This window comes from Pagrus pagrus (genome assembly GCF_965226575.1).
Source record: "Pagrus pagrus genome assembly, chromosome: 5".
Lineage (NCBI taxonomy): Eukaryota > Metazoa > Chordata > Actinopteri > Spariformes > Sparidae > Pagrus > Pagrus pagrus.
The window spans coordinates 16549847-16576401 of NC_140189.1; the positions used below are offsets into that span (position 1 = coordinate 16549847).

The following is a 26555-nucleotide window of genomic DNA, read 5'->3' on the forward strand; positions in this document are numbered from 1 at the left end:
GTAGCTCAATATTAATATGCTGAAGCCCAAATACAAGTTAATAATTAATTTAACGTCCATCAACGTGACATCCCTGTCTCCAGGCCTTTGATAACTCCTTACCTAGAGCCTAAGCAGCTCCTGTCAGGCTTGGTTAGCGCTGGCTGCTCTGCCCACAGCCCCAGGGACTGGATGCATGGTTAGCTCTGGACTGGAGAATGCTGATGAACACTACTTTGGAGCGAGCAATTGGAACAAACAGTTGGAGCTGTGCCACAGATGCATACAGGAGTTTTTATGTATATGAAGCTAAAAATATGGCTGCATGCGTGTATGTTTGTGAGTGTTTGTGCACGTCTCAAGGCACCAAAGTTTCTCAGTGTGATGGATGGTGAGGCTGCTTGGTAGATGGATGATGTCATACTCAGGTCCTTCCCTAGAACATTGTCCGCTGTCTCTTGTCCTTTAATGAGAACAACCTTTAGCCTTTCCAAATCCCCGAAAGAATACTGGTCACCTGACAGCGATCCTGTGCCCTTATAGGCCATGCCCATGAAGCATATACACAAAATAACAGTCTGCTCACGTGCATGAGCATAGTTGTACAATTAAAGCGTTTACTTTCAGTGCTGCATAATGTCCACATTACTTATTCATGATGCTAAAATCAATAGAGAAGATTTGATGAGTCATCCTTGCATGTTTCAAACTGCAGATAAAATAACAAGCCCGGGTGACAGCATGAAGGAAGGGAGATTATCCCTTCACATTCGTTTGCTCCTCAGCATTTATATTACATTAACACATGTAATTATTCTAATGTCATAATGGGCCAATTACTGTCCCTGCGTGGAGACTGGTGCTGTGCTTCTGAACACTGTGTTGTTTCTCCACTAATAGCTCTGCCTTTTTTGTCTTGTTGTATTTTGTTGTGTTGTACTGTGGTCTGTGTCGGCTTTTGTGTCGTTCTATTTGCAATCCCTAAGCTGCCAGTGGGCCCTGGCTTTGAGGGTGTGTATTTGCATCCATTAGTAATCTGAGTGGGTTTAACAACAAGGATTCACACACAAATTGAGGCCAAAATGAGGCTGAGTACTGAATTACAATCACTTTTCAAATTTGATTTCTATGCTGTTTTAGATCACGTGGCTCCACATTTATTGGTTTGTGTCTGCAGTGCTGTCCATGCTGTGTCAGTGGCTGCATGTGATGAGAGTAAAAGCATAAGATACAGCCTGTGTCTTTCCCTCCGATTTCTCCAGTTGATAAGTGGAGGTTCAATCGTCAACGCTGAGGCGGTATGGGACCATGTGACCATGGCGGACCGGGAGTTGGCGTTTAAGGCCGGTGACGTCATCAAGGTGCTGGACGCCTCCAACAAGGACTGGTGGTGGGGCCAGATTGATGAGGAGGAAGGATGGTTCCCTGCCAGCTTTGTACGGGTGAGTTAGCTGCAGCCATGGCTGGCCAGCGACCATAGACACAACACACACCCACACACACAGAAATGGAGGCACATGAACATATGCACAAACGCTGATAAATACCCAGAGGAAGGTGCACATGTACAAGTCTTTTTTTATATACTCAAAGGACACACAATGATATGCTTGCTCCACACGGCTGAATAATACTGTATTTGAATAATACATAACACTCAAGAGATCAGAGAACAGCTAGCTAAGTGCCTTTATCGGGTGTTCAGGGACAACGAAACAAAGATGCTGATGAACCCCTTTTTTAGTGTGGCATCACCTTCAACTCCTACCCTTGAAAACCACTTAAATTTACAACGTCCTCACTTTACATCGCCATTATGTAATCTCACCCACATGTGAGCTCGACTAAATCCAACACAAAGGTCTGATGAAACAACTGTATGTTATTTTGTAATTCTTTGACTTTATTATTGAGGGAAGAATTAGCATCCTTGTTCCACAGCAGAGCACTCCCCTCTTCCCCCGCCCTCCACACACTCTTCATGGCCATCCCCACCTCTCCACCCTTCCATATTCACTCCTGAGAGGGCAGGGCAGACAGGCTGACTGACTGTCGACCAAAAAGTATCTCTCTGTTCTGTCATTCTCTCTCTCCAAGGTGGAACCCCACCCTCCTCAGCCCCAAACAAAACAGGTTTTCTATATCAACCCCATAGCAACTCCACGGTTCCAAAACACCACGTCAAAGGTGCGTTTTTTTTCCCAGCTTCATCTACCCATCCAGCCTGCCCGCCCGCCCACCCGCCCGCCCGCTCCAGTCTGTCCACACAACGTTCCCTCGACATTACCAAACATTAACGTTCCCATGGCGTTCTCACATCATCCTCAACGGGGTCGATAGAGAGGCAGAACTGATGAGTCAAAAGTAAAACAGAACTGATGAGTCAAAAGTGAAAAACTAAATGTCTTCCTAACGGCCTGTAGTCAAAATGCTACAAATGGATTCATATAGAATAAGATGGATTTTGGAATCACGTCATGCTTGTTTCTATTTTAAATATTGATATTTTTTTCAGCACTCTATTTACTATTGACTCTGACTAATTCTCAGTCTTAATGCTGCGCTGGTAGTTCTCGTCTGCAGTCAGTGCTCTACCACCCGTCACTCTGCTTGTCTGTGGCGCTGCATTTCTCATCTTGTGTTTGGCATTCTACCCGTCGGTTCTTTGATGTTCTCTTGGCAAACTGTGTGTCATCAGGTGTTGGCTGCTGGACATCTGAAACCACGCTCACTTGGCCCTTTCTATGAGCAAGAGTGGAATATGCTACGTGCGTGGATCTGTGTGTGGTCGTGTGCGTGTTTGTGTCGGTGCATGTGTGAGGAAACTGTGAGGTTGTGTGCGAGTGTATGTGCATGCATATGTGCAGGGGGGAGATTTATTTGAGTCACACACAGGGCCGAAGTTGGGCATTGAATATCCTCTGGGCACCAGTCTCAGAAAGAGGCTTTTTTAAAACTCTGGAGTGTTTGGCAGTTTGTCTCTCCCCTCTCTGACCTGCTGGACCAACAGTCTCACTCTCTGTCCAAACTACCAGAGACCCTCTAAATGAAGCTCTGTGTGTGTGAGATGTGTGTTCATGTATGTGATGTGTGTGTGCTGTGTGCATTCATGCTCATGAGGAGTGAGTAGTACCAAAGATTTTGTGACGTGAAAACCTAAATGTATCTGCTTACTAATACTCTCTTCATCAGCTTTATTCACTTACCACTAAGCTGAGCACATTTCTTATTTAAGTTCACGTGTGTGTGGCTCTATGTGTGTGAATGTGTTCTGCATTCAGCTGTGGGTGAACCAGGAGGACGGAGGAGCGGAGCCAGCCGAGGGAACCAGCGAGGTACAGAACGGGCACCTGGACCCGACCAATGACTGCCTGTGTCTGGGCTCGCCCCTCCAGAACAGAGACCAGATGAGAGCCAACGTCATCAATGAGATCATGAGCACGGAGAGACACTACATCAAACACCTCAAGGACATCTGTGAGGTACTAAACACGTGCACACACATACAGTACGTACGTACACTCTAATGCTCCTGGGCATGCTTTGATACCAAAGAGACCGTGAGAAAAGTAATGGTGAAGAACTGAATGAACTGAAACGTGTAGGAGAGAACAAGCAGCCCCTTTAATGCCACACAAGGGTCCGTGATTCTTAACACTCCCACATTCACACTTTCATTCAAAACATACAGTATTTTTTTCTGTTTATTTCAATACAGTCCAAAAATAATTCTCTTTCTGTTAGAAATGAAAACACACGGTGGCAGCTGACACACTTGGAGTGATCCAGTCCAGATTAAATTTGTCATTATATTATGAATCATGGCGACGTGACAAACTAGAATTCACACCTAATAAAATTAAACAAATGCCTTGCCAGTTGTTACATTTTAAGGATGGCAAGCCTTTTATGAAGACTCAAATCATGACACACCCAAATTTAAATTTAAATACAATATCTTGACCTATTATTGAAATCATGAATTTAAATATATTAGTAAGTAAGTCCCCCCTCAGTCAGAAATGTCTTTTTTCCTTTTTCCTCCAGTTGAATGCTTGAGCTTTGAACACATTCATCACTTAAAGTGTACATTTTCTCTGTGCTCATTTAGGGGTGTTGCAATATTGCGATATTCATGATAACCGTGATATTAAGAAATTAAATGTTGATATTGTGTTCATAATGCACATATGATAATATCGTATGAATAGTCCAGGGATGATGTTGGGCCTCGTGCATCTTTTTTAATAAGTTCAACTGTTTGCCTTTTCACCAGCAATTGAGTCGTTGATAGTAATTTTTTTTTTCCTCATCTATGGTCACAGACTCTCTCTCCACCTCCCTCCACTCATATTTTGAGGGTGTTTTATTTGCCAAAAAAGAGAGAAAACAACGAAGTTAAAGATAGATTTGATTGCTAGCATTTTTTTTTTCAAGTTACTGTCGATATCACAGTAATATCCTTATTGTGAATTTGTTTGGCCACGATTATCATATAGTGGAAATCTGTGCTCACTGAAAATCTGTTTTTAAGAGGCGGGGCTATGAGCATTATTTGTGATTTCACTACAGTTTGGAAGCCAATCCTGGACCAGTATTTAGCATAGACAAGTGCGGTGTGGAAACTTGAAGCCTCTATTGCGCATACAGTACTCTAACAATGGACTTTAAAGGGAAGTAGGTGACACCTTGTGTTCAGTAGTTATAATTGTCAAATGACAAATGCTTTTTTTAACGATGTAATTTTACCCTTTTTGTGGGAAAAACCATGTCAGAAGCACGTTAGATAATTGTTATGTATGCATCAGTACATGCATGGATGGGACAAGTCTTTCTTTTTTTAATGTTAAATGTGAATTTCTATAGCTTAGCATGTAAACGGCCTGGTCTTACATGGCGCAGTGCCAGTCCACTGTGTAGCCTAAAACATGTATGCATGTGCAGCACAGACACAGGATTTATTCAGTTTCATATTGTTTAACACTGAACAGTTTTATCTTTGCATTTCTGTCGCAGTCTTGATATTAAAATCAAGAAGTCGAGAGGAAGCCGTGCCACATGATAATTGGTTCAAACGAACAAATATCTATGGGAATAGAAGATAATTGTTAGATTATGTTAATGTGAACTGATGACCCTCCATTAAGATTAACAATCATAACCCCCTAGCTCCATTTTGTTTTATATATATGATAGAAAACATAACATAGTTTTAATGGATCACTGTTCCATATTTATCTCACAAAAAATCACAAAAATACAAGTTAGTTGTAATAAGAATGAGTACTTCTATACCTTTGTATCATTATTTTAGGTGGGCAAGCTTTTATTGTGCATATTCTGGCTTATCTACAGTACATACTTCCACAAATGTTGCAGTAGAGCTTAAATTTCACATGCTCACTTCCAGAGAGAGTTTTTACACCTTGCCATAAACGTGCACAGGCAAGAAGAGTAAATAGCTATTTTTGTTTGCAAAAGCAGATATGGAGAAACCAGTCAAAGGTGAGTTTCATACTTTGTCAGAGCTGTTTTTAAACTGTGTGTTACAAGAAGGTAAAAGTAAAGGCTTTAAGGATTTAGGGAAGCTTACTAGAGGGAAGAATTGCCGTGGAGTGCCTGCACACATGAAGTCAAAATGTCACTAAGCTGTTGATATTTCCCTGGTTCTTCAGGGAACACATGGCTGTTAGTGGCTGTGCGGTGGAAGAAGCTTCCCATCTTAATGTAAAATACAAAATATATATACAATAATTTGTTTTTATCTTATTATTTTGGAAAGAGATATATAAGATTTTTTTTTATCTCATTTTTGATTATTTGTATTGAAGATGAATTAAAACAAAACATAAAGGCCTAGCGTTTGTATTTCAAAAGAGAGAATTCTGGGTAGTGGAGTGTGTAATAGCAAAAAACCTACCTCTCACTGCAAATCTTTTCCCAATGTGCCAAAGCTTCAGGGCATTTAATTAACCACAAGAATTGAACAGACAAATTGGGGCCACAGTTCGACCTAGACAAAATTGTCTCTGACTGCACAGCTTCTAAGCTTCTAAGGAGTCATAGTTCATTTTGATCACAGTAAATTATATTTAAGGAATGACTTCACATGTTTATTACAGAGAATTAGCCAAAATAGTATTGAGATGAAGCATGCTGAGGCTTTTTCTGGAGCGTTTTCTGACTCACAGCCTCGCAGCCATGTCACTATCCAGGACCTACCAGTTGAACTGTATCTCCTCTGAAAGCCTCATGAAAGTTGTAACCCATATTGTTGCAGGGATACCTGCGCCAGTGCAGGAAGCGTGTGGACATGTTCAATGACGACCAGCTGAAGGTCATCTTTGGGAACATCGAGGACATCTACCGCTTCCAGATGGGCTTTGTCAGAGACTTGGAGAAACAGTACAACACAGAGGAACCACACCTCTCTGAAATCGGACCATGCTTTTTAGAACATGTGAGTTGTGATAGTGTTTACCCTTTTAGTCCTGTTATTCTTTTTTAAACACTCACAAAAAATCAAACTCGTACTTGCTGTCTATCTGAGAGCAGCCATATTTGCTAATAATTTTGTTAAACATCTTATCTCAAGATCAGAACTTTTATCCGATCAATTATCTTGTTATCTTGACTTTATAGTTAAGTTGTGGCGATAATTAAGTCACCAGCAAAGTTTATCTCAAGATAATGAGATAATTAAGTCATGATCTTGAGGAAACAGCTCTTATAAAAATTTTAGCAACCGGAGCTTTTGTACGCAGAATGTTTTATTTAAAAGATGTTTTCCTCTCTCATCAAGCGTCTTTCTACTTCTTAACTTCTACAGCAAGATGGCTTTTGGATCTATTCAGAATACTGTAACAACCACTTGGATGCCTGTATGGAGCTGAGCAAACTGATGAGGGATGGCAGGTACCAGCACTTCTTCGAGGCCTGTCGCCTCCTCCAGCAAATGATCGACATCGCCATAGACGGCTTCTTGCTCACCCCTGTCCAGAAAATCTGCAAATATCCGCTCCAGTTGGCTGAGCTTCTCAAATACACCGCGCAGGAGCACAGGTACTGCACGCTTTGGCCAAGGTCACGTTTAATCTGCTGATTGTGTCGCTTTCTGATGGCGGCCCATTTGTTTCTAAAAAGGAGACATTACTGGTGCATCGTTGTGCTCCAGATGCACTGTGTTGCAATTCAGCATTTGCAGGTGTCGGGTTTATTCTACTGAAGTGGTGATTATCAATGTATGAGCTGAAACAAATGTTGTTTTGCACTGTTTTACCAGCTTTCTGTGAATGTTAGAGGAAAACATTTAATCAAGGAATCTCAGTTTTATTAATAGAGCATATGACAGTACTGTATTCATAGTCGATCATTTTCATTTCAATACACGGCCATAGGATCACTGCATAGAACTCTCGATATAAATAGATCTGCAGATTAAATATGGATTTGGGCATTTGCTGGCACATGCACAAGCATCAGCATTCTCCACACACACTGTGCGCACACAGCACATACAGTAAGCGCAGTACACAATCTAAACATTTGCAGATGATCTCTCTCATAACACGAGCATCCAGATGTGCAAACTCATGCGTGCAAACCCACGGAAACATGGTGTAAGTGATTCAGCGTCTCTCAGCCAGCTCCAGGTCATTCACAAACCATGCGTTCTCAGCCAGAGAGGGACAGGTGCCAGCTCTGCCAGCTCTGCCTGCCAGATCACAGTGTTTGACTGTTAGGAGCTGTGGAGAATCTGCCAGATATAGGCCTTCTCTCTGTCACACACACTCGCAGCGCTGTCACACACACAAGCATTATCTTCCAAAGTGAGGATTGGATCTGTAGCACATCTAAGCCAGAGGGATAAATCCAGCTCAGTTAGCATAGACGCAGTCAGAGTTAACTGTGGAGAGAGAAAGTGGCTGATTAGAATTAAATAGCACTGTGTTATTTTGACTGTGCTCCAGCAGACTGCTGTTACTTGAGTTTATAACCCTCGTCCTTTAATAGGCCACTCTGTATCATTCACTACTGCAACATTACATGTCTTCTTTAAAGAGTGGCCGATATCCAGGAGCTATAACTTCTCCCTTTAACACCCCAGGAGTAATTATGTGTGCACTGTGTCCATAGTGACTATCGATACGTGGCAGCAGCGCTGGCAGTAATGCGGAACGTCACTCAGCAGATCAACGAGAGGAAGAGGAGGCTGGAGAACATTGACAAGATCGCCCAGTGGCAAGCTTCTGTTCTGGACTGGGAGGTGTGTGTATGTGTTTAGACTGTGGAGTAATTACTGAGCATCTGATGTTGTTTTACAGGCAAAATCTGCTCTGGTCTGTTTAGTCCATCTGTTTAGTCACAGACTCTTCCTAGAGATGAACGAACTTACATTTTACTCTATAAATATGTCATTAAATGTAGACAGTTTTACAACGCCAGTTGTTTACGTGGTGAAAACATTACATTTTTTGTTTGTGTGTGCACATACATTTCTTCTTCTTCTACATCCCCACTGCAGTCAGTGTTTGTTCCTGTGTAATGGTCAACGTTCTTTCTCAAACAAAGAATGGGGGTGTGGTTAATAGTTGTACGTAATCCATTACCATCGCAACCAGACTTTGGTTCTATCAGTAGTATCGATAAGCGACTGCGTCGATTTTAGCATGGATAAGCTAACGGAATTAATGAATATTAGCAGGTATAGCATAAGTTCAAACATAAGTTCTTCTTGGATTGAGGAGCTGCAGAGTTTATTCCTGGGAAAACTATAACCTGTACTGTACATTTGCTGCTACTAGACAACTTATAAACCATATACGCCAAGCTTGGAGGATTACACATGACTCCTAGATTACACTATAGCCATACATTCCATTTTAGAGAACAGCTAACATTTGTCACTTTGAGCACAAAATTAAGTTATGTATAAAGACATAAAACAGGGAAGGACTCAGAAGATATGAAATATCATAAAAATACCAACATACACTGGAGTTGTACTTTAAGTAACTGCTTGAATTCGTCACGTCTTTTTAACAAAACAAAAAAAGACTTTTAAGCTGTTTAAAACGACCTCTCTCTCAATTTTCACTTTCACACTTCCTCGGAAGTAGACACAATAGATGGCTTGTTGTTTAATATAAGTCACCTTTGCAACATTGTTTAAAGGAGCTGGGGGCAACTTTGGAGGGAACAATCACAAGACATTTTCTCAGGAGCAATTCCGAAGTAGTCCTGTCACTCTGCTAACAAACACACTATCATCCTGCCAGCTAAGGACCACTGCATTGCATTGAGAGCTTCTCTCACTGACACTGGTTTTATGTTACTGTGGCTCACTAGTAAACATCAGCTAACGGCTAGGTAACATAAAGAGTGACCTTTAATTCAACAAGGAGAAAATGGAAAGTTGCAAACTCTAAAAGAAAAAGCCCATGTGCTTTCATTGCATATAATTAAGATTAGTGAATTACATAATTGTGTTTACAGTGAAATATAATGGGGAACAAACAGTGTATTTTTCCAAGAATAAGGGGGCCATGTCCCTCCTGGGATTTCAGCCTATTTATAGGGGTATTGCAACAATTTAGTATTACATCATATCATAGTCGGAAGGCCTGTAAGAGACAGAATCTACACAGCAGATGTCACGACATCCTGAATATTAGTCACTGGTATGGGGCAATCGGGATCCTACATTTCCCATAATGCAAGTTGACATTTGATTTTTGTTAGATGTCCCCTAATAAACAGTCATGTCTTATTAACCCTACTGTGTGTCCCATTTGTAAAGCAGGTTTTGTGTGGAAAAAATTGTCGTTCTTAAGACAAAACTGAGGTACACCTGATGACATCACTATGACATCATTGGGGTACATTTAGACTTGATAAAGCGCCTTCAGACCCACAGAATACATTAGAACTGCTAATCACCACTGACCTTAACTGTATGTGTAGAATTAGTGAAGTCAAGCTTTTGGCAGTAGCATCAGTTACATAGTTCTGTCTTTTAAGTATCTTCTTCATTTATAAATTGCGTATGTGTGTTCTTGTGTGTGTGTGTCTAGGGGGATGATATCTTGGACAGGAGCTCGGAGCTCATCTACACTGGGGAGTTGTCATGGATCTATCAGCCGTACGGACGTAGCCAGCAGCGAGTCTTCTTCCTCTTTGATCACCAGCTGGTCCTCTGTAAGAAGGTAGGCTCTCTCGCTGTCTTTTTGTTCACATTCTTCCTTTTTTTTTTGATGACTTTGTCAGCTGAAAGCCTGCTGATAAGCTAAAACACACCCTCAGTCTGTGTTCTTCAAAGTTGTGTATCACGTGGCTGGTGGCGGAGATGCTTGAAGAAATGTGACTTCTTCTTCAACCTTACTCGAGAGCTGCAAATAGATTACATAATGCCCTATATGAGACGCACCAGCCCCTAGTGAAGATGCGTTCAAATGCTCAGCACCTTTCACAAAATGGAGCTGTGGTAGTTTGGGCTCCGATGCACCGAGGCTGTGCTCTCCTGTCAGACGGATGTTCACGCTTGGCTACACTCTACACTACAGTACATGCACACACAGACACAGACACAAATGCAGAAAGACACTTTCATGCAAACACACAAGGGCCGAGTAACTGCGCCATCGCACAAATGTGTACACAAAGACAAATATTAATTTCAATTCCATTACACAGAATAACACAGACAGAAAACACTAACAGCCACCAGAAATGAACTCTGCAGGTCACCTGGTTTGTTAGCTGTTCTGGTCCACTCAGTAAATTCTGCTCAAAGACACGCTGAATTATAAATTCAAGCCTTTGTTCTGTATATCCTTATCAAGCATCCTTAGTACAACATGTGTAATGGCAGCCCTCAGGGTGTGTTAGTAACACGTTGCATGTTGCCTCCCATCTTTTCTTCTCATCTCTTCCTTATCAGGAGATGCAGATTGGTCTCTGCACGCTTACTAAAAGATGCCTGTTCTTCATTTTCTTCTTTGTACCTTTCTTGACCTCATATTGGGACTGGATGTTCTTTGGTCCCAAGGCAACAGTCAGGATGAAGATTTTTTTTTTCTATGTGGCCGTCTCATTCCTGCAAATTCTTCAAGTAACATCGGTGAAGGTTGCTTGTGGATCATGAACCGCTATGGAGCTGGAACAAATAGTCGATTTTCAGAAAACTAATTGCCTATTTTGCTAATTAAATTATGATTTGTTTCTCTTTTTAATCTTATGTTGTAGTATACCTAATATTGGATATTTAACTGTTGGTCTGACAAAACAATCAAAAGAGTTTTGAAGTTTTAGGCTTTTGGGAATTGTGGTTTGCACTTTTTCTGACATTTAATTGTCCAAAATAGTCAAATCCCTTTAATGCCTATTTTATTCTTAGTTTCAGTTTTATTCTTTGGTATCTTTTTTATTCTTCAGTAACCATTGTATTCAATTTTCTTACTACTTTTAACATATATTCTGCACTACACAGCTTAGGGAGATGGTTTGTTGTTTTGTCATTCTCTGAAGTTTTTTCTTGTATTAAATTTTATTGTATAGTAATGAAGATATCAATGAGTTTTGGACTGTTGGTTGGACAGAACAAGTTTTATCAAGACATCTTGGGTGGACACATTATGCACACTTTCACAGTGATTAACTGCAAACAATACTCTCAAAAATTCCAAGAGTTGGATAAACCGAAGCAAACTGTCGTCAAAAACTCACCATTATAAGCATCACAGAGATGGGATTTATTCCAACGTTGTTGTGTGGTTGTGCATTAAATTAGACTGGAGTAGTTGCCATTGTTGAAATAGTGTTTTCTACAATTTGCGATATCAAGTCTCAAGCACATTCGCAGAGAAACTTGGCATTCAGCAATGTGTTTGGAAGGTGTTTGTATGTTTGGGCAGCAGATGGAAAGGGTTGCATAAGACAGACTCTCAGGATACCGAGGGAAGGATGCTTGTTGACACCTCTAAGGTTCAGCACACACACGCGTGCACACATTAACAAACAGACCTCTCCTCCTCCCCAGGATCTGATACGCCGGGACATCCTGTACTATAAGGGCCGCATCGACATGGATCGCTACGAGGTGCGGGACGCCATAGACGGCCGTGACGACGACTTCAACGTCAGCGTGAAGAACGCCTTCAAATTGTGCAACAAAGACAGCGAGGAGATCCACATCTTCCTGGCCAAGAAGCCAGAGGAGAAGATCCGCTGGCTCAGGGCCTTCCACGAGGAGAGGAAGATGGTGCAGGAGGATGAGAAAATCGGTTAGTCGCGCACCTCCCTGTTTGGAAAGCATTAGTTTCATTCACAATGGGCAATAGAGCTTCAGTTACATGTTGACTTTACTGCAGCACACACACACTGACTTTTTTTGGGTACTAAACATGAATTTTCCGTGAAAAGTGCATAACATTGAAGCAATAAAGTGAGTGAGACAGTCAGACCTTAGCTCTTCCTCACTGGATTATGCCACATGGACAAGAAGTTAGGACACATTACAAACATTGTTTTTCCATGCATTGGCCAATTTTGAGAGCTATTCTTTCTGACTGATGGAAAGTAAAATCCAAAATACACATTTAAGTCAGACTTAAGTAAGTAATGAACTTGGGAAGTGTCATGCTGATATTTATTTTTTAACCCTTATCAATTGTTGTGTCTTATTTTTTGTCAGAAATGTATGGAATCCTGAAAGTACATATCTTTAAAAGCCATTTTCTCAAAATGAGTTATTTTCTTATACTTTGAGCCAGAAATCTCCACTTCAGTAGTGATGCATATCTTTATTTTGAAGGATTGATTCTACTGAGGGGTTGTGTTCATATATCAGTCATAGCCTGATTTAGAAAAGTAAAAATAAAATAAAACGTAAATAACAGTTTTGACATTATCAGGTGTATGTATTTTATTACAGAGATTTAAGTTAGCATGCTAACCAGCTGTGTAAACACCAAAACTGGTCCCCAAGCTCCTAGTCCATACCACTAGCTGCTGGGCTAACTGAGCTAACTAGCTAGCAGCAGCGACAGTTGGCACAAGGTAGTAGTTGCTCTAGTAATATGCTGCCTTGTATTTGTTTTAAGTATGGGTTACACAGGCGGCCAATTCTTACATATTGCACCTTTAATGTGAAAACCTCAACACTTCATAGCTGTTTTAAGTCATAATCAAAGGCATCATGTCGGTCAAGTGGAACATTTATAAAACATACGATCCTGTTTGGTGTTTAGGTTTTGAGATCTCTGAGTATCAGAAGCGACAGGCGGCCATGACAGTGAGAAAGGTGACCAAACAGAAAGGTGAGGCAACAAGAAGATATCAGGTGATTTTCCTTTTCTTTTCTTCGCTGGTGTGCTCTGTCTTCTCATCGCTGTTTACTCTTCCTTTAACCTGCTCTCTTTTTTTACTTTCTACACCGTTTCTTAAACACGCCTACTTTGTTTCTGAATGGACCTAGACTGTGTACTAAGTAAGCTAGAAATGTCACGTGGATTCATGTCTTCTCGCTTTATGACTTTCAATATTTCTCCGTTGAATTAAATGTCTGTCAGCACATACGCAAGGATGACCTGATAAGAGTTAAAGCAGCTGTTAAGCATCAATGAAAAGACAGAGGGCTGTTTGCATGAAGTATTCAGTTTAAAGGGCGATGCCAGCGTTCATGGCATGTGGGTCCTGTGTCACGCTTGTCTTAAAAAACGTAATGCCTCAGACGACTGTTTGCATTTTTTCTTTTACTGAGTTAGGGTGGTTGTTGGTGCTTATTTCTTCTGTTTACATTCAGATTGTCACAGTATATCCTAAACAAAAATCAATCTTTTGGGTTACTTCTCATGTGTACATGCGTAGTTTGTGGTCAATTTTTGTTTTATTACAGCATTCAAATTGTATATTTATAGACTTTATTAAAGAAGTGGACGTAGCCACCCTGACATTGCCTGGTGGTTTGTGGATTACCCTCTGTGGAGCATTTGATTTGGCATTTTGGACATCGCCGTCTTTTGATTTTTGGAGCCAGAAGTGGCCATGTTTAGATGAGAGAGTGCAGCTAAATTCATGACAACTGATGTTAACAGGGATGCTGATAGGGAGTGCCAGGGATGACTGATCTTTGTAGGCTAACTTAGAAATTAGCATTGCCCTTGTTCCCTTGACATAAAGCCTATGGGATTTTTCAATTTAATTTTCAATTATTACGGACAGTGAACTCTGTGGCAAACATAAGTTTATGGTACTTGCACATTTTGTTCAGGAAGATAGTCTTCACAAATCAACACCACTTTTAGGATTTTTGAAGCATAAATGCAACCACCAGAAGTAATTAGGCAGAAACATCAGAGTAATCATGTTACCTATTCCTATTATGTGATTTTAAAAGTTCGGTTTTCAAGCCACTCTAAATACTCCCAACCACCAACAGCTACCGCCTATCTCAGTAAAAGGAAAACATGTCAAACAAGTTATTCAAGAATGCTAGCTCCTGACGAAGCACCAGACAGGGGACCCACATGTGTAACACTGCTGGCATCATCCTTTAAGTTTTAGCCATTTTTAGTGCCAGGCTAGATGTTTGTACATTGACCATTACTGATGTTCTTGCTATTGCCAGTTTCACTATAAGCATGACCATCCATTAAGGTATTAATTAACCACTGCTGGAATGTTCTCTCTGACGTTAGGATCCCTGTAGATGTCTGTCAGAAGTAAATGTTGTGTGTTTCTAAGTGCTGTATGTGTACATGGCTGGCACAAGGTGAAGTACTCTCTTGAATTTCAGATTCATTTATAGATTTCATCTTGAGAAAGAGGGCCATGTTGTATGGACATGGTTTGAAAATGATAAAGGTATATGCATTAGAGTTCTCCTTAGAGCTAGCACAATAAGATGCCATGGCAACTGCTAAGCAGCATTGGGAGGCGTTGTGATTAACGTTGGCATTGGAGCATGCAGTCACAGTCCAATCTGTTTACAAGCATTATATCTTGACTGATCCAAGATAAACAGGTTCCACTAACACAAACAGATCAAACCCTTCTAACTGCTAAAAACAGTGTTTGGCAAAACAGCCGTAACAAAACACACTGTTTCTCATCTTTGCATTTCTTTTCCAAGATGCCATGGCAACTTTTGAATATTTCATCTCCAAATATTGATTGTATCTAATTTTTAATTGCACTAGCATAGTTTGTGATGCTTGTAGACTGTAGCTAAATGACATTGTAGACTGTAGTTAAATGCATATTAACGGCTTTTTGTTGGCTCTATTTTTGTTCTCGAGTGTCGAGGGTGCTATTCAAACAAACGCACTGTCAACAAACATGGAAGAACAATGTCCCTCGTCCAAATGCCTGGTTTTCATCATTGTATCAGACGTAATCCGTGGGTTCTCTTGTTTGCCTGCTACAGAGTTTGATTGAATAGCATCTTTAGTCTCCCTTGTGTCATTGCTAGAGCTGAATTCCACGTTTCTACCAATTCAGCTGTCATCATATGATCATATTGTATCATATCTCAGGTTTAATATGCAGGAATGTTAACACAGAAGGCTCATTTTGTATGTCGTTGTGCCTGCTTTCTTTGGAAGCATGACTTGGTGTTGTGGTGTTGTGTCTGTTTCAGATACATTACTGACAATGTTTCCTGTTTTGCTATCCACCTCCCCTGCTTTTTTCTCTTTCGCTTTATGCCCTGCGCTGCCTCCTTTCCCCCCCAACCCCCTTGCACCCCTTTCTTGCTCTCTTTGCACCTGCCTTCCTAGGTGTAAACAGGTGCACGCCCCCCTCATACCCACCCCCGCAGGACCCCCTCAGTGCGGGGCAGTATGAGGTAACGGAGGACATGGCACAAGGAGAGGTTTTTGAATTCAGTCAATCCAAAAGAGGCCAGGCTCCTTTCTGGCAGAATTTTAGTAGATTAGCTCCATTTAAGAAATAGAGATACACAGACTCTTCCGAAGGACCAGCTATTTTTCTTAGAAGCACTAAACACTGGATGATCGTGAGGAAAAATACGGAAAAAAAACACACATACACAAGAGACTTTGAAGTTAAGGACCAATGTTAATATAGAGTGTGACTGGAAGCAGCAAGAGGACTGAAGACTTGAGAAATTGAGGAAAAAATAAAACTTTACAATTCATATATGTTAGTAACGTTCTTAGTTATCACGCTTCTCCAGCTGAGTCGACTGTCATGAACTCTTTCCCTCGGATTCTGCATCTTCACGCCATCTGAATGTCCTGGAGTTATCGAGATTGTTCTATTATTTCATTTTTCGATTCCATCACCTGGAAAGAACCACGAGGCCAAGCCAGGGCATTCCTAGTAGTATGATTGTGACCTAAAAGCTGAGATCTTGCTGTGCTGCTATGTGAGATTGCTGGTTGCATTCTTCTGAATGTGAGAGTGAATAATGACGGGCCTCAGCTCACGTGGCTGCGGTCGTCGGAAGGACCTGTGAAGCTCTGCTGTCAGCATCATCTCTGAGTTCGATCCATGATCACGGACCGGTCGGTCAGGCCGTCTCTGCTCCGCTGATGCCTGGATCTCCCCCTCACTCTCAACACTCCATGCTCCTCTCTTTAGCTGTTTGCATATAGTAGCCCTCTCTTCACCAAGTCTGACGTTCACACTGTTTCCCTCACTCTTTACATCCCTCTTGTCCTCCTCTCTATCTCTCTACCCACCTGCTCAGCCTCTGTGAGTCAGTGACTCTCAGAGGAAGTGCTTCATTCTGTTGGAAACCTGCCATTGGCCATGATACGATGGGTCAGGGAACAAATCAATAGTGGGAGCATCAATAGAATATTTACATCCTTTCACCAACCACTTTTGACAGGGTATTCATAACCGATCACGCCGAGGGGCTGTGGGTTCGCGTATTGACGGGGGGCTCGCTGCTCAGATGAAACAGCCGGGAGCAGGAGATAGGCAGGCTACGCTCCACCTGCCTCGTGTCGGAGCCCCTCCCCACTCTCCCTAGAGACCACCCCTGTAGCACTGTGCTGGCAGCTCACTGGGTGTTTGGAAAGAGCACAGCCTACCTCCGGATCTCCACTGAGAGCTAAAAGTGAAGTTGATGCATTGGCCAAGGTCTAAAATGATATCTCTGTTTCACGTCAGCTGTATAAAAACACAACAAGAAAAAAAAAGACTTCTTCTTCAGTTGACTTAACTATTTTGTATTGCTCACATTGTAAAAAGCACAGCACATATTCAATCTGAGGAGTTTTTTTCTCTCAGATGCCACAGTGCGAGAAATTAGAAAGAACCCTGACCAGCACGAGGGGAAATGGTCCCAAAAAAATGGCAGAAATTCTAAACAGACTGGGCAACCATACTGTATCACCTGGTTGTGAGGCAGCGCCGAAAGAGAGCAAGCGCACTGCAGAAGTGCGAGCCAACACTACAGGGAGGCAGGAAGGTGAAGTTGATCTGTAGCATGCAGGTGTCCTCTGACAGATTCATGCGTCTCTAAAGACTCCAGCTTCGAAAAATCTTGGCCCCCCTTCCCCCGTCACATTGTTTTTTTCCAGATCTGATCCATGTTCTGCCAGTTAGCTCAGCGCCGTTAAGTGATTTCACAGAGGACTGTGGCCCGATCAGATTGATTTGTTTAGTATCAACAATCCCCCCCCCCCCCCCCTCCCACTCTCCCCCCCCTGAAGCTGCTGTGAGCGAGGTATCGTGCTCCTTAAAGAGAAGAGAAGCGACTAATTTACACACATCATGAAGGTGTATTCTTTTCTACAGTTGGAATGTAAGTGACACATCTGTCCTTGGTTTGTGCTCATACTTTGACCTCAGATACAGAAGTACATTTTGTGTTGAATTATATCACCTGATGGACAGTACATATACAGTATGACAACTTGTGCAATGTGATATATCATTATATATCTTCACTATTCACTACAACGTGATATGAAAGAGTTATATATCGTTCTATGTCATTTGTTTGCCTTCTTATAGGCCTTATAACCTATTTGGAAAAAAAGACCTTATAGAATTGCTTTGTATGTTGTGTAATTTATGTTCTGTTTCAGTAAAGAAAGTTGAGAAACGGGTGAGTTGGCTGCTGGTGTCTGTAGAGATGGCTCCCAGTGAGATTGTTGTGGAAGATAATTCCCTTGTCTGGCGCAGCAAAAAAAAAAAAAAGAAAACAGATGTGGTTCCCAGGCCATGATAACCTCAGGTCCCGTGCTACGCCCACCCCCACCCCTCCACTCCCTCACCCTCGCTCCCTCTACTCCACGCCGCCACCAGTACCGACATACAGACGCAAGCATGCAGGCAAACACAGACACACACACACAAAGAGACACATAATCATACGCACTTGCTGGCCCGTTCTGCTGCGGAGAAGAGAGATGCTATCTAACAGTGCCTTCCAGCATTCCACTAGTGATTATCTATTCAGTTTCACAGGCAGATTTGAATTAGTCATGTGTTTTCCCTTCAGTGTGGGACTCGCATCTCTCTCTCTCTCCCCCTCTCTTTCTCTCTCTCTCTCTCCCTCCCCCTCTTTTTATCTCTCTCTCTCAAACACACTGGGAATTCCTCCTTCCCCAGTGCACGAGATCCACTCGGACAGAAACCCAGAGGTCAGGCCTTTTTCCATATGAGTAGATACTGTGCTGTCTGACTGAAACACTTTAAAAAAACATTATTATATTCTATCACACTCACATAGCGGTAACTTTATTGCACAGAAAGAAGTTAATTTAAGAAACCACATAGAGTTCCTTTATCGTTATCTATTTAACACTGCTGAGAGATGGTTTAATTTGAGTATATAGTAGGAAGCAGATTTTCATTAGTCGAGATAAGTTTCATATTTCAAAGTATATTATTAAAAGTGAGTTATGAATCAAAAGAATCATCTATTTTACCTTTATCAGCTACACACTGTAAATAATGTAAAAAGAACAGATCATATATTTGGATATTGGTATTTTGCGTTGGAGACGAATGTTGTTCCAGTTCTAGCGTGCGGTAGACCTCAGTACCAGGTAAATGCATGCTTGTGGCATCCAATATTTTGCATGAGACTTAAGACAACTCTTAACAGATTGTTCAGTTTCATTTAACTTCCAAATGGGATTTTATTTCCAACGACGCGGAACCACTCATCCGTGAATCCATACCATCTCACTGAAAGGGAGTTCTTTTCTCTGTCCACCTGTCTCCTGCTCACTATACATCACAGGTCGTAGCTTCTGTTTTTTATTTATTGTCAAGTAGCGGGGAACATCCTTCCTCACGCTGAATCAAAGACTGAACTGTTGATAGGTGAAATGAAAGGCACTGATGCTCTCTTTTGGCCCACATATAATGGGCAAACTGTAACATTATTTTAATTTCTGATTTCTTTTCTTTGACTTACATGGTCCAAACTGCTTTTTTTTTGTCTTATTTTCTTTTCTTTCTTTTTCATACCATCAACCGCTGAGGCAAAACGGGTATAATTTTTCTATGACAACAGTGAACCAAATAGGAGTTAGCACTGATCATGGGTGTTTGTGTATAGATTTGTAGTCAAGCAGAAGAGCTGAATAACTGCGAAACCTCTCGGGATGAGCTAAAAATAAACATAATCCTGAACACATACACACACACACACACACACAGTACTTCATTGCAATTCATATCATGCTCTTGTTTCTACTTAAGAAAATGATTCTTTGAAGTACAATGACTTGACAGGACAAATTAATTCCTCACTTATATTTATTAAATGCAGTATTAAATTGTACCATTTTGGCCGCATTGTTAAAAAGGATGTATATATTGGTTTTTATCTCCTCGTATAATTCTCATCCCGACCTTGTGCCGAGAGCTGAGAGGACAGCCTTCTGTGCAGTTGAAGATTTTTGTTCATTTTATCTCCTTCCAAGACAGCCAAGTTAGCAGACTGTCAATCGGATGCATCAGAGGTTGCTCAGATTTATGTCATTTCCTTTTTTAGTCCAGGGTGTACATGAGCCGCTCGCCATGTTCACTCACATTTAGCATAGCAACGTCTTCAGTAGGAACTCCTTGCAGTTGGTCACACAGTCCAGTGTCGTTTCAGAATAGTCTGGGTGCAACAGAGTCTTCAATGAGCCATAAACTGATGTGGTGTTCAATGACAACAAGGTTGACAGAAGACTGACATCCCACGTTTTAGGAATCTATTCATTGTATATTACCATCTAGTTTGAGGTCTGGATTTTTTGCCTATCACCGAAAAATGTCACTCACAGTATTCATATCCTTTGTCATCATATGCAAACATTTGTCATTTTCTTTCTTGCTGGCCTTTTTGAGTTTGATTATTTGTTGTAGAGATGAAAAACCTGAAAAATAATGCCTATTCAATCCAGAAACTGTGAATGGGAGAGCGGAGATGTCAACTGTATGTACATTATATGTTTTGATGTAATCAGAAGCACTGGGAATATGTTGTACTTTGCTGTAAAAATAAATCCATATCTGATATAGCTGTACTTTTGTTGAAAATAAAACCTCTACAGAAGCTGCGTGTCGAGGCCGTCAGTGTGCGATTGAGGGCATTGTGCTGGGCTTTCCTGTCGCGTGACGTCATTTCCTGTTTGTAGGCCCCATTCCATACAGCTGACTCATTACGGAGTCGTTGAGTAATACAAAAGAAAGATTCAAGGGCAGGAAAACATGATATAATGATGTGATCAGATGGTGCGCACAAGTCACAAAAGAAAAAAAAATCATCAAACTTCCAGCCACACATTGTAGCCTGCAAACAACTATGCTCTAATCAATAAGTAATGAGACTTATGCAAATGTGTTCTCCCAGTTGGCTGTGCCGAAGTGTAGGCTGATCACTCCGCTTCCTAATGTTTTGAAGATGCAAGACTGTTTTTCAGGCAAGATCTAAGACACCCTGGTGTGATACAGCCTCTTATCAGTGTGTGTGTGTGTGTGTGTGTGAGAGAGAGAGAGAGAGAGAGAGAGAGTGCTTCTCCAGATGTGTCTGGATGTCTAAATAACTAAAGTGAGACTATTTTTGGATTGTTCGATGTCACCTGTACAAAAGACAGAGCTAAAGGTGACGCAAAGAGACATTAGCAGATGTTCTCATTTGCAAAAGAGAAACCTCATACTTGGACAGCAGCATTAACAGTATTACTGTGGTCTCTAGTGGTCAACTGTGGTGTTACACTACTCAAGGACAGGGCACACTGTCCAACATGGAGCCCGTCAGGACGATCATCTCTCTGTGTTTGACAAAGGCACTTCTGTAAGCTTTGTAGAGCTAAAAAATCCATTTAAAGTTACTCGCACATTTTAAACTCCATGTATAAATGATTAAAAAAACAAGAATTTACAGCACTGGGAAATTACAGTGACCTCTAAGGGGGCCAGAGGGAAATATTACACGTTGACATTTATTGCGTGTGTCCATTTTGTTGTCCTTGAAAGAGCTAAAAATTAATGATCAGTCATGGGGGCACAGAAATGAGGTAAAAAAAGAACGTCACTGGCCATTTTCCTGATGCTAACGTGAGCATCACATGAGTTCAGAGGTGTCATGCTTCAGGTAGGTCCTCAGGATGAGAGGAATGTCCATACTGTCGATGGCCTCCTCCTTATTGGCCAGGGGGAGGTATCCTCGAATTGCTAGCCGAGTCTGAGACATCAGTGTTTTGGGGTAAACTGGAGCAGAAAGAGACAAATAAAGGTGGGTCAACATGAGCAATCTGACATTCACACACTTATTGAACCTATATTGAGTGTCTCACCTCTCTCTTTGAGCAGCAGAAGCAGAGCTTCATTCTGCTTGGTAGTCTTATCGATGATCAGTGTAGGCAGATACACGTCTGCCCCAAAGTCTATGAGAAGCTGGATGTACTCCACCCCGCAGCCATAACGGAGACACACCTCCAGAACTGTCTTTGGCTGCCTGATCCTGGCCAGCATCTTCTCATCTGTGCAGTTGTAGTTTGGGTTGGCCCCGTGGAGGAGCAGCAGTTTAAAGCAGTCCAGGTGTCCATAAACAGCTGAGATGTAAAGGGGCCCCCTGCAGGCCGTGGCATTGGAGGCCCACTCGGGGACTTTGGGTTTCACGTCCACCTCAGCCCTGAACCTCAGCAGCTCTCGGAGCACGTCTACGTCACCCTCACGGGCGGCAGTCAGCACCGGGGAGCAGTTGTTGTACTGGCTGCCGTTGGGATCGGCTCCGGCCTTCAGCAGGGCGACCACGCAGTCCAGATGTTTCCCACTGACAGCTGTGAACAGGGGTGTCTGGGCCTTCACGTCCAGGCTGTCGATCTGGAGTCAAACACAGCAGTGCACCAACATGTTACAAAAATAGGAAAACACATTCCTGACTTATTGTGATTTGGTTATTCTAGAACTGATGTGATGTATATTGTTTGGTGTATTTTGTATTATTACAGGAGCACGATGTAGTTTTGAGAAAGAAATTTTAATCAAAAGAGAAAGATCTACATTGACTGATGTTTTCATGACTAAACAAACTCTCTTCGTTTTCGTGACTGAATAAACAAACTGACCTTAAAGGACAACACAATGTCAATTCCGTTTTACTTTGTTTATATGTGGCGGACCCTGCCTCCTTCCTAGCTTCAAACAGTGTTCTGGGGACCTTATTTTCCTCTGAGAACAGCTTGTTTATTATTTATAAATATTAAAATTCTGAGTTTGACTTTATTCTCCAAAACTACAGTGACCCATTAAAACTGCAACTATTTTGGCTGAAAACACAACATATTCTCACCTCTCATGTTGGATTAACATATTAGCAAAGAATTCCTGTCCAGAGGAGACTGAGAATCCATTTATGTGCCTGATGAGTCCAATATTCATACCCCACAGGGAAATATATAATTTCTTACCAACTAAATACTCCGCCTGCCTTAGTTTTGCATACAAGACCCGTTTCCTCTGCTGTGTAGAGGATGGAGGAAGGTCTGGCTGGACGTGACATGGCTTATGGTATGGGGGAAAAAATGCTCTTGCTTGTTTTTTTTTCTTTAAACCAATTACAGCCGCAGGCTTAGCTCAGGCTTAGCGCAGAATGTAGCAATAGTGCCCCAGCAAAACGGTGTCATGAGGACATTTGGGTAGAAACATTTGTATGTGGCATTAAAAAAGCTAAATCCCCACAAAAGAAAGTTAACAACAGCTAGCTAGTTTATGTTTGTACTGTTAGCAACCAGGTTAGAGTAACTTGCCATTTTAGCATGTAGGTTGTTGTTTTTTGTAGCAATCTCTGGCACAACAATTAACCCTCTGGATTTTTAAAGGTCTATCTAATCTTATCTTTCCTGTAGCGACATGGGTTTTGAAAACGGCAATACACAGTTAGCGCAAGTGAGGACTGAAATAGTTGCCCAATGGGAGGCTTGTACCTACAGTCTACACCTGCTGAGTCAGACGACCATTTCCTTAGCTAGTTGCTAACATTGTCTGCCATTAGGTATTGGTCAGGTAGTGTACACTTGGATCATCGTAGCTTTGTTTTGCAAAGAAATAGCTGCCTCTGGAAGCTACACTGATGACAGCAGGGTTAAAAGGGCAGCAAACCAAAACAAAGAGCCAAAAGGCGCTAAAAAGTTCTCTAGAATTGAAGTTAACTGCAGAGTTGGGTCATAATTTTGTATGGGCTTGTTCCTACCAGTGACCCCTTTCATATTAAACAATTTGATCCATTGTTCATTTAAATATATGGATTAGTGCCGTTTTAATGCCCCCAGTGTAAAATGTAGTGAAAGTCTAATCTTTCTTCTTCATCACAGAACCCTCTGTGGCTTTTAAAATAAAATGTGAGGTGGCCTGGTGATATCATTTTGATAATCAAATAGCCTATTATCAATGTTGTGTCCTCCACACCTGCTCTCAAAGATCCTCATCTGAAAGCTGTACAACAAAACACTCTCTGTGTCTCACCTCTGCACCGTGCTCCAGCAACAGCTCCAAGCACCTCAGGTGTCCAAGAGCAGCAGCAGTGCGCAGGGGGGTCACAGGGACCCCCCACCCGCTCCGAGCATTGATAGACCTCCTGTAACTCTCCTGAGACAGGAGCTCGGAGAGCAGGGCCACGTCGTCGCTGCTCACGGCGTTGTTCAAGGCCTGACACTGCTCGTTGTCCTCATCCTCCTCCTTAGGCTGCAGCAGGGAGAAGATCTTTGAAATGTCCATCAAACTCATGTTGACAGCTTGGCCCAGAACCATAATGTGACTGCAGGCTGATGCAAGTCAAAGGTCGTCCATCTGCAATGACGAGAATGGCAGAGAAAGATGACAATACACCCAAAGACACGCACAGCTGACATGCTCCTGTCATACTGGGTTATTTTTTGTTGGGCATGATTTTTTTTTTTTTTTCAGCTTAACAAATATCTACACGAAAGTAAAAGAATATGCTTCTGACCACACGCCGACACAGTCATACGATGCAGTTTGTTTACATGACACAATTACTGTAGGCTGTGTTAGTCATATCACAGTAATACAGCCTAAAGAAGAGAGCAGATATAATGTGTGCGTCTATTTTTACTTATAGACATTAAAAATTCATGCTTTTCCCCTAAAGATCCACAGAATCTGCTCAGTGGTAACAAAGTTAGATGGTTTGTGTCAACAGCAGCAAACTGCAACAAGACACTTACCTCTTCTAGACACTTGCTGGTGTTATTTCCAAAGACATCAGAAGAGAAGAGAAGTTAAATCCCATAATAATAATAAGTCACATGAAAGAAAGAAAGAAAGAAAGAAAGAAAGAAAGACAGAAGGGAAAGACAGATCCTCCGAGAAGTGTGGGATGCTTCCACAGGAGCTGTGTGAAAAGTGCAATATGGTTTGTGTGTGTGCGTGCATGTGTGCGTTAACTGACGGGGGGTCAGAGCTCCTTGCTGGGGGTTGGCGGGCGCTAATTTTAGGCCACAGATGGGCCTGGCTAAACTTCCATTCTTGGAGAGTCCAGGCTCAGGTTTATAATTAGAAAAGTGATACAAGTGCGACACCCTGTCTGTGAAGGGTGAGCGACTGTCCCTCCCTGTTTCATGAGTGAAAACAAAAATGAAATGGAGACATCTCTGTGTCACACGGTGAGGCGTGTTATAACTCCAGTTTGTGTTTCAGCTCGTCAAACAGGCAGTAAACAACACAACAGCCCAAAAGCTGCACTGTCATGTTTCCCCACTGGACCATGGCAGTTGCTGTATGCGCCCTGGCATCACCCTGTTTCCCCTGATTCACACCAAGGCAGCCATTTTAGCGAGTGTCAGCTGCGGGACAGTCAGAGGCTTCAGAGGAGCAGACAGTCAGCTGTTCCTCTGCCAAACCCACCCGTCTTCATACTGTCCCATGTTTGGAAGGGAGGCTGTGACTGACCGAGTTTTTTCAGCAGATGGCACAAGAGTCCAAATTCCTGGCATAGTACAAATACATGAGGGAACTTCATTTATTCATTCTTTCGGGCACACAGACACGGAACAATTAAATGTGGATGGCAGAGATCTGCTATTAATGCCAACTTCCCAATTCCTGACCCAAGAACAGTGACAAAATGAGATCAGTAGCCACTTCATTACAGGAAAAATAAATGTGTTGTGCTGTAAATACACCTCACATTTAAACTGCAATCATTATTGTTTATTAGATGTCAAGAATCGAAAGAGCTTCTTCTATATTTTCTATAACATTTAATCAGCATTCTTTCTTTATACTTGTGGATATTTTCTCATACAAAACAGAACTGAATGTGAAATCTATCTAAACATCCAACCAGCAATGCACTCATGTTGTAGTATCGAACATACAGTATGTGATATTGTGACTGCATAAAGAAAGAACAAGGAAACTCAGTCGATTACCTTTCCTGCTTTTGTTGATAATGACCATAATGTACATTTATTTACATGTAAGTTGAAAGGGTCAGGGTGGTAGTACAGCCTAATTCAAGTCAATTTTATTTATTTAGCCCAACGTTACAAATCACAATGCTTCAGGGGGCTTTACAATCGGCACAATGTGCTACACCCTCTGTCCTCAGATCCTCTATCCGAGTAAGGGAAAACTCACGCCCCAAAAACCCTTTCAGCAGGAGAGAAACTGACAGAAACCTCATGAAGAGGGCCACAGATGAGGGATGCCTTTTGACTTCACATATTGTTTTTGTCTAAATAATACTCATGTTGTTTTAATCATCTATGTTCAGCACATTAATTTTGTTTGCTTTCACATATTGTTGTTGTTGGATTTACTAGTCTTGTGATTCTTGTCATTTCACTGTTCACCCTTTGGTTCACTTGCGATTAGTAAATGTAATTAAATCTAATTATCTAATATATATAGATATATATATACACACATACATTATGTATTTTAGCCATAGTCTTGTGTCACTTTACATTTCACTGTACATCCAGTAGTTCACACGTTATTTATTTATTTATTTATTTATTCATAAATAGTGCAGCATACACACATGACATAGCACAGTACAAGGGGAACTAGTCAAGACTAATAAGTACTAACTGTAAAAGAAAAACAACAGGGCTGAAGAGAGAACAACA

General features: G+C 41.6%; 2 protein-coding genes across 10 annotated transcripts in view; one reads left to right on the forward strand and one right to left on the reverse strand.

The window, feature by feature from the left end:
* arhgef9a (Cdc42 guanine nucleotide exchange factor (GEF) 9a) overlaps positions 1-18062 on the forward strand; it is a 45669-nt gene extending 27607 nt beyond the window's left edge. For 6 of the 9 annotated variants that reach the window (XM_084353149.1, XM_084353153.1, XM_084353156.1 and 3 more), the window contains 10 exons: positions 1242-1421; positions 2077-2166; positions 3261-3461; positions 6260-6439; positions 6809-7041; positions 8116-8245; positions 10053-10184; positions 12017-12260; positions 13227-13295; positions 15756-18062. In XM_084353149.1, coding sequence (XP_084209275.1) covers positions 1242-1421; positions 2077-2166; positions 3261-3461; positions 6260-6439; positions 6809-7041; positions 8116-8245; positions 10053-10184; positions 12017-12260; positions 13227-13295; positions 15756-15931 — 1635 coding nt within the window. In that variant the 3' untranslated portion in view covers positions 15932-18062. Of the gene's footprint in view, positions 1-1241; positions 1422-2076; positions 2167-3260; positions 3462-6259; positions 6440-6808; positions 7042-8115; positions 8246-10052; positions 10185-12016; positions 12261-13226; positions 13319-14773; positions 14842-15755 lie in introns of all 9 variants that reach the window. The other 3 variants (XM_084353151.1, XM_084353152.1, XM_084353150.1) reach the window with 3 other exon arrangements.
* Positions 18063-20193: 2131 nt separating this feature from the next.
* asb12a (ankyrin repeat and SOCS box-containing 12a) lies at positions 20194-24848 on the reverse strand. Its single transcript, XM_084353158.1, has 4 exons — positions 24648-24848; positions 23926-24249; positions 21756-22284; positions 20194-21669 (listed from the first exon to the last, which is right to left on the reverse strand). Exons 2-4 carry the CDS (start codon positions 24208-24210, stop codon positions 21524-21526), a joined length of 960 nt encoding a protein of 319 aa, XP_084209284.1. The 5' UTR covers positions 24211-24249; positions 24648-24848; the 3' UTR covers positions 20194-21523.
* Between the last annotated feature and the right edge of the window lie 1707 nt (positions 24849-26555).